This window comes from Carcharodon carcharias, chromosome 20 (genome assembly GCF_017639515.1).
Source record: "Carcharodon carcharias isolate sCarCar2 chromosome 20, sCarCar2.pri, whole genome shotgun sequence".
In the NCBI taxonomy this organism is placed as follows: domain Eukaryota; kingdom Metazoa; phylum Chordata; class Chondrichthyes; order Lamniformes; family Lamnidae; genus Carcharodon; species Carcharodon carcharias.
Genome location: NC_054486.1, coordinates 40,270,814 through 40,282,425, shown reverse-complemented (window position 1 = coordinate 40,282,425; position 11,612 = coordinate 40,270,814). Strand labels below are relative to the sequence as shown.

General features: G+C 45.6%; 1 protein-coding gene across 1 annotated transcript in view; it reads right to left on the bottom strand.

Annotated features, from left to right (window-relative positions):
- Positions 1–1,974: 1,974 nt before the first annotated feature.
- Positions 1,975–11,612, bottom strand: part of opn6b (opsin 6, group member b) — a 58,218-nt gene continuing 48,580 nt past the window's right edge. Inside the window, 1 exon segment of the mRNA XM_041214928.1 lies at positions 1,975–2,198. Within this exon segment, the coding sequence (XP_041070862.1) occupies positions 1,975–2,198 (224 nt within the window).

Below are 11,612 nucleotides of genomic sequence, written 5' to 3'. Positions count from 1 at the left end.
ATTATTTGACCATTCTGCAAGTTTATTACTGTGCTCCTGTAATTTGTTGAAGTTCTCCTCAGTATTGGCTATCCCCCCAATTTGGCGTCATCTGCAAATTTAGAATTTTTTTATTCCTAATTATAAATTAATAATATAACTTGGGAACAGCAGTGGTTCCAGCACTGAACATTGTGGAACACCACATTCTGCCATTCTGAAAAATTACCCCACCCCTGCTTTCTGTCTTGAAGCAAACTAGCAATCCATTCGGCCACTTATCCCTAATTGCACACTCTCTAATCTTATTCATTAATCTATTATGGGCTTGATAATGACTTTAATCTTAATAATGACCCTGATCTTTAAGGCCTTTTGAAAAATCAGGAGTGGGAACTTTACTAAATCAATGGTATAAAGGCAAATAACAGCAACCATGGAGGAATCCTGGCTGTGACCAGTTTGCTTAACACAGGTGATCATTGAATCAAGGCCCTTTCTGATCTGCATAGCTCAGCTATTTACCAAATAAATTCACTGAGCGATTGGGTGAACCAGGTTTGAACATCTCTGCTGACTTCAAGATGGCAATAGAAGTATTTACAGTTGGCCTTAATCCCTTTGGGGTGGAAAGGAAATAAAATCAACTCAGACTTCTGACCCAAATTAATACCTGTGATTTAATCTATTAGTAGCTCTTTTCCTGATTACTTTTGAGTATTAATGTTGTTTCCATTACTTTTAATGTTACTAGAAATTAGCTGGTTGTTGTTGTGATTCCACATTTTATTTAAATTATATGTGTTCCATTTCAACCTCATAGTTATACTTGCATTGAAAGCATTTCACAGGAGGTTCACTTGATTGATTCCTGTCTTATGAGGAAAATTTGAGCAGGCTGGGCCTTTACTCACTGGATAAAAACAAAAAAACTGCGGATGCTGGAAATGCAAAACAAAAACAGAATTACCTGGAAAAACTCAGCAGGTCTGGCAGCATTGGCGGAGAAGAAAAGAATTGAAGTTTCAAGTCCTCATGACCCTTCGACAGAACTAGGTGAATCCCAGGAAGGGTTGAAATATAAGCTGGTTTAAGGTGGGGGGGCGGGGGGGTTGGGTGGGGGGAGAGAAGTGGAGGGGGGTGGTGTGGTTGTAGGCAAAAGCAGTGATAGAAGCAGATCATCAAAAGATGTCACAGACGGCAGAAAAAAGAACACATAGGTGTCGAAGTTTGTGATATTATCTAAACGAATGTGCTAATTAAGAATGGATGGTAGGGCACCCAAGGTATAGCTCTAGTGGGGGTGGGGGAAGCATAAAAGATTTAAAACATTTTAAAAATTTTTACTCACTGGAGTTTAGAAGAATGAGAGGTGATCTAATTGAAACAGATAAGGTTTTGAGGAGGTTTGGCAGGGTAGATACTGAGAGGAAGTTTCCCTTCATGGGGGAATCTAGAACTAGGGGGCACAGTTTCAAAATAAAGGGTCACATAAAATGAAACTGAGGAGGAATTTCTTCACTCAGAAGGTTGTTAATCTTTGGGATTATTTACCCCAGAGAGCATTGGAGGTTGGGCCATTGAATACATTCAAGCCTGAGTTAGACAGATTTTTGACCCACAGTGGAGTCAAAGGTTATAGGGGCAGGCAGGAAAATGGACTTAAGACCATAATCAGATCAGCCATGGTAGTACTGAAAAGTGGAGCAGGCTCGAGGGGCCAAATGGCCTACTATTTTTATTTGCCTGGATCCAAACTGTTTTTTTGTCAGCCAGTGTCCCGATCTTCTTCTGATGAAGAGTCATATGGACTCAAAACGTTAACTTTGTCTTCCAGGCTGTCAGACCCGCTGAGTTTTTCCAGCAATTTTTGTTTTTGTTCCTGATCTTCTTGCCTTCTATTCCAGGTCATTGTAACCTGATTAGCTCTTACCCCAGTTACATATACATCTCTGTTCATTTGTCTTCATGGCAGTTCTTACCCGTGTTAACTTCTCATTCAATGTGACGTTGATTTTCACTGATCTCTCCTCTTCTGACATGCTTGTGACTGGATCTAATCATTTTTATTATGGACACATAAGAGAAAATCATGACTGAAAGAGGGAGGAAGTAACGGCAGAGAAATACACCAATAACGTAGGATTTTTAGGCAATGCAGAACGTCGCCTGGATCCAATTGATTTCGCAAGTACCATACAAGTGATCTTTAACAGTACAAATAAACATAGATAAACAATACAGATAACAAGTAGAGCATTCTTACTGCTGAAATATTAATAATTCTTTCTCATTCACACATCATTTATATCAAAATTCGATATTGAAAGATTTGCGTTTATGAAACAAATTACCCCTGAACGTTGTGGGATTGTTGAGGATTCCGTGTTCCTAACTGATTAAGTTTCCGATATGTGTGTAAGATTTTATCTCTACAATAGGGAAAGTGAGGATGCAGCAGATCAACTCACACTCCAGAGATATTTTAATTGGTAAAATATACAGAATAATAGTTTAAAACACATTTCACTCTGATATGTACAATAATATCTCTACAATAGTATCTCTGCTGCACAGGCTGGGGTGGTAGAGGGGATATTGAAAGAGGTAAGATGGGTGAAAGGAGAACAGGCAATATTGGGTGAGATATTACTAGGGGAGGAGCATGCTATGAAGCAAAAGGAATTTTAAAAATATATACTTGTTCCTGAAATGTGGGCAATGCTGGCAATGCTGTGTTCATCCCCCATCCCTGAGTTGATGCTTATGGTGGGCCTTCTCCATGAATTGCTGCAGTACTTGTGCTAATGGTTCTCCCACAGTGAGGTAGCAATTCCAGGATTTTGACTCAAAGTGAGGAAGAAATGGCTCCATATGGCAAAGTTCAGGAGGTGGGAAACTTGAGGTGGTATTTTTCCCTTGTTCTTTTACTACTTGATGGTAGAAGTTGCAAGGGAAGGAAGTGCTGTTGAAGTAAGTTTAGTAAGATCATAAATACTGCAGCCATAGTGTGCTGCCGGAGGAAAAATCTGGAGTGCAAGGGCCAAAGGTGAATGTCAAAAAGAAGGAGGGGAATGTTAAGAGGGTATGGTACATGGATATTGGGGGCTTTAGGGGATAATGTCATGTTGTGGAGGCACAGACAGATACTGAAGACGTGGGTGGCAGAGGAAAAATGTTGGAGGCAGAGGTGATAAAGGTAATGTGATGTTGGGAAATCGGGGGAGGGAGCATGAAGCTGTGGGGTTAAGTGAAGGAAAAAGAATGACAGAGAGGGAAAGTGGCATGGGGATACATAAGGGACAAGAGAAGGATAAAGGTGGTCAAGGAGACTCGAACCTTAGGGAGCAGATACAGAGAAAGATGCTGAGAGTTCCACCCTCTTCACAATGCTTCCGATAGAACAAGGAAATTGGGTTGCTCCCCTGAGCAGATACCTTCCCAGTCATGCATCCAGCATTTCACAACATAAAGGAAAGAAAAATCCACAGAAACAGACTCAGTGCCTTAATCTGCAATACAGAAAAATCCCAACTGCTCAACTCTTCTGTTTCCCAAGTGTTGCTATATAGCTATCAATAATAATAATTAACATTGAACATAAACACAATGATAGAATGTATGACTTTAAAATGGGGATGGAATTACATCTCTGCACCATGGTCCAAATAGTCCTGGCCTTCTATGCTTCCTATACCTGAATATATAGACACATATAAAATCTCACATGGCAGTGCTAATTGGAGATATTAGGAGCAGGTAAAGAGCGATATAGGTGATGGCAAAGAAAGGACAGGCTGAGAAATAGACATTTGTTACAGCACTAATTCTGGAGGAAGTACTATCTGCATGCAATACTGATGAACTGTTACCCAATGGCAGAATCACAAAATCTTTACAGTGCAGGAGGCCATTCAGCCCATCAAGTCCACACTGGCTCTCTGAAAAAGCATTCTATCTAGTCCCTGTAACCTTACACATTCTTCCTTTTCAGATAGCAATCCCTTTTGGATACCTTAATTGAACCTGTCTCCACTATCCACTCAGGAAGTTTGTTCCAGATTCCAGACACTCTCTGGGTGAAAAAAAAATCCTCACATCACTTTTACTTCTTTTCCCAAATATTTTGAATCTTTGCTCTCTAGTTCTTGATGTTCTCTTGAGTGGGAACAGTTTCTCACTATTTAATCTGTCCATACCCCTCAGGATCTTGAATACCTCTCAGCCTTCTTTTCTCCAAGGAAAACAGTGCCAATCTATCTAATCTATCCTCATAGTTACAGTTCTTTATCCCTGGAATCATTCTTATGACTCTCCTCTGTATTCTTTCCAATGCCTTCATGGTATGGCACCCAGAACTGGACATAATACTCCAGATGAGTCCTAACTAGTATCTAATACAAGTTCAATATGACCTCCTTACTCTTGTGCTCAATGCCCCTATTAATAAAGCCTAAGATACTATATTCTTTATTAACTGCTCTCTTAATGTGCCCTGCCATCTTCAATGACTCATGTACACATACGCTGTTATGACCAGTCCCCGTGTGAGGTCCCCCAATTTGTTAACTTCCCAGATGGGACTCCAATTTGGTTATGCTCCCAGGTGAGGAGGAATGAGCTGGCTCCCCTTCTTTATTCAACCCCCTTGGTTGATCGCAACAACATTAATTTGAAAGGGATCCCTTCCCCTGTGGATACATTTTCCCAGTCCAAATGTAATTATGTTTTAGAGGAAGCCAATTTAATCAGGCTTTCTTGAGTTAAAGAAGGAGTAAGTTTATTAGTTACTAAAAACCCAAGAAAAAATAATAAAAATGCAATACACATACACACAGATCAGAAATGAGAAGTTAAGAGTCCAACTAAAAGTTTTTTAAAAATACGGATCAGTCTCTGGCTTGTCCGTGAGATGTAGATGGTGATATGTTGCAGCCATTAGGTTGTGTGATTCCAGTAGAGCTGACTTTGGTAGTTTTGCAGTTGGTTTGGAGATACTTGGCTCTGCAGGTTGGCTGAAGAAGCTGTCCTATTTCCTTTTTGCTGGTGGCTTTGCTGAGCCTTGCCTCCAGCAAGAGAGAGAGAGACTTCACCTGCAACTGTAGGGGTGACTAGTTGGTCTTCTTGTGTTGTCACTGTCACAGCACACTAACACGCTAGCACCTTAGCACTGCTCTGAGGCTAGCTTTTTAACCCATTTTTCCCTGTGCACTCCTGTAAGGAAAAAAAACCACAGGTGAAACTTTCCGTGCCCACTGATGTCAGGCAGGCAATAAGGCGGTAAGGCCAAAAATCGGTTTCACGACATCGTGAAACGAGTTTGTAATTGTCCACTCCGCCTGTCAATGGCAGGCCACGGTTCCCATTGCTGCACGCCGGGAACTTCATTGTAATGCATCTGCATATCATTATAAGCCCAGCTCGCCAGATTCATGCCCTCACGCTCGATCATTTGGGCACATTGACGTGATTGCACTCCAGCATGTTTCACAATAACAATTATAAGAAGTGCACCTGGTGAGCTGTACTTCAAGGGGAACTCGGGGGCGAGTGCACAGTAACGTTGCGCAGTGCTTGGGAGGGTTGCTTGTTGGACCTCAAGATTGAGGTGCTGGTCATTCAGTTGAGGACACAGGCAAGTCCCATTTTGCCGGCTGGCTGAAAGGGCTGCACTACGGTTGATGGTAGAGCACAAGCATGTGCAGAGTTGGGGGGAGGGAAGTGGCCACACATGAGGCAAAACCTTGTATAAAGTGACCATTCCTCTGCAGCTGAGACAGTTCAGGCGTAGCCACTTTGATATGCTTGGAGTCAAGCCTCTAGTTTATCTGCCCAGTCAAGCAATGCAGACGCCTGAAAGTGCCACCAAATGCTCCAGTGCTCTTTGCCCATCGGACACAGACTCCAAACTCATGAGCATTTTAGTGGTGTCATGAACCTATTAATGTCTATAATATTTTAGAAAATATTTTTCTTTTAAAATAGAGATTTATTCTGCGGATGTGTCTTAATTGGATTAAAGCCAGCTAGTCTGGGTGCTTTGATGGGTACTAGCTTTGATATGGAAGATGGAAAGCATGCATTTGCATTTTTTGAATAGAGCATTCAAGAAGTGGGGTGAAAACCTGATGCCTATCTAGCAAATAAAAAGCCATATATTTATATTATTAATAAAATTGATACTATGAAAGGGGTTTCATTGTTAAAAGATGAAGTTCAAAGAGGTTGTTGATACAGTGAGAATTTGAATTCAATCAGTAGTGGTAGGTATAACTTCAGTAGTTTTCGGGTGTGCAGGCAGAGGCAATGTAAGATCAAAAGGCAGCTGCAAGCCTCCAACTGGCTCCACCATGAAAAGAACTTCATTGAATTAGTAAGGTGAAAATACTTTGCCAGGTGTCTGCTTAAGTCTATCGGTTGCTGCTGCCTTAGTGGAGATTACTTTGGGAATTTGTTAAAGTTATGATAATAGTAATTTGTAGCCATGTGTATGTATATTTTAACCTGTGCAAATTAATAAAATGTTTAATTTAGTTTAATGTAAAATGTCGAGAACTAATGCAAAAACAGAATTACCTGGAAAAACTCCGCAGGTCTGACAGCATCGGCAGAGAAGAAAAGAGTGGACGTTTCGAGTCCTCATGACCCTTCGACAGAACTTGAGTGAGTCCAAGAAAGAGTTGAAATATAAGCTGGTTTAAGGAGTGTGTGTGTGTGTGTGTGTGTGTGTGTGGGGTGGGGGGGGTGGTGGTGGTGAGAGAGAGAGAGAGAGAAGTGGAGGGGGTTGGTGTGGTTGTAGGGACAAACAAGCAGTGATGGAAGCAGATCATCAAAAGATGTCACAAACAACAGAACAAAAGAACACATAGGTGTTAAAGTTGGTGATATTATCTAAACAAATGTGCTAATTAAGAATGGATGGTAGGGCACTCAAGGTATAGCTCTAGTGGGGGTGGGGGGAACATAAAAGATTTAAAAATATTTAAAAATAATGGAAATGGGTGGGAAAAGAAAAATCTATATAATTTATTGGAAAAAAAACAAAGGGAATGGGGAAACAGAAAGGGGGTGGGGATGGAAGAGGGAGCTCAAGACCTAAAGTTGTTGAATTCAATATTCAGTCCAGAAGGCTGTAAAGAGCCTAGTCGGAAGGTGAGGTGTTGTTCCTCCAGTTTGTGTTGGGCTTCACTGGAACAATGCAGCAAGCCAAGGACAGACATGTGGGCAAGAGAGCAGGGTGGAGTGTTAAAATGGCAAGGGACAGGGAGGTTTGGGTCATTCTTGCGGACAGACTGCAGGTGTTCTGCAAAGCGGTCGCCCAGTTTACGTTTGGTCTCTCCAATGTAGAGGAGACCACATTGGGAGCAACGAATGCAGTAGAATAAGTTGGGGGAAATGCAAGTGAAATGCTGCTTCACTTGAAAGGAGTGTTTGGGCCCTTGGATGGTGAGGAGAGAGGAAGTGAAGGGGCAGGTGTTGCATCTTTTGCGTGGGCATGGGGTGGGGCCATAGGAGGGGGTTGAGGAGTAGGGGGTGATGGAGGAGTGGACCAGGGTGTCCCGGAGGGAACGATCCCTACGGAATGCCGATAAGGGGGGTGAAGGGAAGATGTGTTTGGTGGTGGCATCATGCTGGAGTTGGCGGAAATGGCGGAGGATGATCCTTTGAATGCGGAGGCTGGTGGGGTGATAAGTGAGGACAAGGGGGACCCTATCATGTTTCTGGGAGGGAGGAGAAGGCGTGAGGGCGGATGCGTGGGAGATGGGCCGGACACGGTTGAGGGCCCTGTCAACGACCGTGGGTGGAAAACCTCGGTTAAGGAAGAAGGAGGACATGTCAGAGGAACTGTTTTTGAAGGTAGCATCATCGGAACAGATGCGACGGAGGCGAAGGAACTGAGAGAATGGGATGGAGTCCTTACAGGAAGTGGGGTGTGAGGAGCTGTAGTCGAGGTAGCTGTGGCAGTCGGTGGGTTTGTAATGGATATTGGTGGACAGTCTATCACCAGAGATTGAGAGAGAGAGGTCAAAGAAGGGAAGGGAAGGGTCAGAGATGGACCACGTGAAAATGATGGAGGGGTGGAGATTGGAAGCAAAATTAATAAATTTTTCCAAGTCCTGACGAGAGCATGAAGCAGCACTGAAGTAATCATCGATGTACCGGAGAAAGAGTGGTGGAAGGGGGCCGGAGTAGGACTGGAACAAGAAATGTTCCACATACCCCATAAAGAGACAGGCATACCTGGGGCTCATGAGGGTAACCATAGCCACAACTTTTGTTTGGAGGAAGTGAGAGGAGTTGAAGGAGAAATTGTTCAGTGTGAGAACAAGTTCAGCCAGACGGAGGAGAGTAGCGGTGGATGGGGATTGTTCGGGCCTCTGTTCGAGGAAGAAGCTAAGGGCCTTCAGACCATCCTGGTGGGGGATGGAGGTGTAGAGGGATTGGACGTCCATGGCGAAGAGGAAGCGGTTGGGGCCAGGGAACTGGAAATTGTTGATGTGACATAAGGTGTCAGAGGAATCACGGATGTAGGTGGGAAGGGACTGGACAAGGGGAGAGAGAAGGGAGTCAAGATAATGAGAAATGAGTTCTGTGGGGCAGGAGCAAGCTGAGACAATCGGTCTACCGGGGCAGTTCTGTTTGTGGATTTTGGGTAGGAGATAGAAGCGGGCCGTCCGAGGTTGGGCGACTATCAGGTTGGAAGCTGTGGGAGGAAGATCCCCAGAGGAGATGAGGTCAGTGACAGTCCTGGAAACAATGGCTTGATGTTCAGTGGTGGGGTCATGGTCCAGGGAGAGGTAGGAGGAAGTGTCTGCGAGTTGACGCTCAGCCTCCGCAAGATAGAGGTCAGTGCGCCAGACAACAACAGCACCACCCTTGTCAGCGGGTTTGATGACAATGTCAGGGTTGGACTTGAGAGAATGGAGTGCAGTAAGTTCAGAGAGAGAGAGATTAGAATGTGTGAGAGGAGCAGAGAAATTGAGACGACTAATGTCGCGCCGACAGTTCTCAATGAAAAGATCAAGAGAAGGTAAGAATCCAGAGGGAGGGGTCCAGGTGGAGGGAGAGTATTGGAGGCGGGTAAAAGGATCCGTTGAATGGGGAGAGGACTCCTGCCCAAAGAAGTGAGCCCGGAGACGAAGACAGCGGAAGAAGAGTTCAGCATCACGCTGAGCCCAAAATTCATTGAGGTGAGGCATAAGGGTATGAAACTAAGTCCTTTGCTGAGCACTGAACGTTCAGCATCGGAGAGGGGAAGGTCAGGGGGTATAGTGAATACATGGCTGGGGCCGGGATTGGAAGATGGGGTGGGGACGGAGGGACAGACAGGGGTGGAGGGTCCTAGATGGGTGTTGGTGTCGATGAGATGTTGGAGCTTGCGTTCCTTAGCACTTGAGAGAAAGAGAAAAAGTTTCTTGTTGAGGCGTCGGATGAGCCGAAGAATAAAATGAAACTGGGGGCACGCGCAGCTTTGAAAAAGGGTATGGCGGTGCTGCTGGAGGGAGAGGTCGAGTGTGTTCATATGGCGGCGCATGGCACTGAGTGTGGATTTCAGATTGTCACATTCTGAAATCCACACTCAGTGCCATGCGCCGCCATATGAACACACTCGACCTCTCCCTCCAGCAGCACCGCCATACCCTTTTTCAAAGCTGCACGTGCCCCCAGTTTCATTTTATTCTTCGGCTCATCCGACGCCTCAACAAGAAACTTTTTCTCTTTCTCTCAAGTGCTAAGGAACGCAAGCTCCAACATCTCATCGACACCAACACCCATCTAGGACCCTCCACCCCTGCCTGTCCCTCCGTCCCCACCCCATCTTCCAATCCCGGCCCCAGCCGTGTATTCACTATACCCCCTGAACTTCCCCTCTCCGATGCTGAACGTTCAGTGCTCAGCAAAGGACTTAGTTTCATACCCTTACGTCCTCACCTCAATGTATTTCGGGCTCGGCATGATGCTGAACTCTTCTTCCGCCGTCTTCGTCTCCGGGCTCACTTCTTTGGGCAGGAGTCCTCTCCCCATTCAATGGATCCTTTTACCCACCTCCAATACTCTCCCTCCACCTGGACCCCTCCCTCTGGATTCTTACCTTCTCTTGATCTTTTAATTGAGAACTGTCGGCGCGACATTAGTCGTCTCAATTTCTCTGCTCCTCTCACGCTTTCTAATCTCTCTCTCTCTGAACTTACTGCACTCCATTCTCTCAGGTCCAACCCTGACATTGTCATCAAACCCGCTGACAAGGGTGGTGCTGTCGTTGTCTGGCGCACTGACCTCTACCTCGCGGAGGCTGAGCGTCAACTCGCAGACACTTCCTCCTACCTCTCCCTGGACCATGACCCCACCACTGAACATCAAGCCATTGTTTCCAGGACTGTCACTGACCTCATCTCCTCTGGGGATCTTCCTCCCACAGCTTCCAACCTGATAGTCGCCCAACCTCGGACGGCCCGCTTCTATCTCCTACCCAAAATCCACAAACAGAACTGCCCCAGTAGACCGATTGTCTCAGCTTGCTCCTGCCCCACAGAACTCATTTCTCATTATCTTGACTCCCTTCTCTCTCCCCTTGTCCAGTCCCTTCCCACCTACATCCGTGATTCCTCTGACACCTTACGCCACATCAACAATTTCCAGTTCCCTGGCCCCAACCGCTTCCTCTTCACCATGGATGTCCAATCCCTCTACACCTCCATCCCCCACCAGGATGGTCTGAAGGCCCTTAGCTTCTTCCTCGAACAGAGGCCTGAACAATCCCCATCCACCACTATTCTCCTCCGTCTGGCTGAACTTGTTCTCACACTGAACAATTTCTCCTTCAACTCCTCTCACTTCCTCCAAATAAAAGTTGTGGCTATGGGTACCCGCATGGGCCCCAGCTATGCCTGTCTCTTTATGGGGTATGTGGAACATTCCTTGTTCCAGTCCTACTCCGGCTCCTTTCCACAACTCTTTCTTCGGTACATCGATGATTACTTCGGTGCTGCTTCATGCTCTCGTCGGGACTTGGAAAAATTTATTAATTTTGCTTCCAATCTCCACCCCTCCATCATTTTCATGTGGTCCATCTCTGACACTTTCCTTCCCTTCCTTGACCTCTCTCTCTCAATCTCTGGTGATAGACTGTCCGCCAATATCCATTACAAACCCACCGACTGCCACAGCTACCTTCAAAAACAGCTCCTCACACCCCGCTTCCTGTAAGGACTCCATCCCATTCTCTCAGTTCCTTCGCCTCCGTCGTATCTGTTCCAATGATGCTACCTTCAAAAACAGTTCCTCTGACATGTCCTCCTTCTTCCTTAACCGAGGTTTTCCACCCACGGTCATTGACAGGGCCCTCAACCGTGTCCGGCCCATCTCCCGCGCATCCGCCCTCACGCCTTCTCCTCCCTCCCAGAAACATGATAGCGTCCCCCTTATCCTCACTTATCAACCCACCAGCCTCCGCATTCAAAGGATCATCCTCCGCCATTTCCGCCAACTCCAGCATGATGCCACCACCAAACACATCTTTCCTTCACCCCCCCTATCGGCATTCCGTAGGGATTGTTCCCTCCGGGACACCTTGGCCCACTCCTCCATCACCCCCTACTCCTCAACCCCCTCCTATGGCACCACCCCATGTC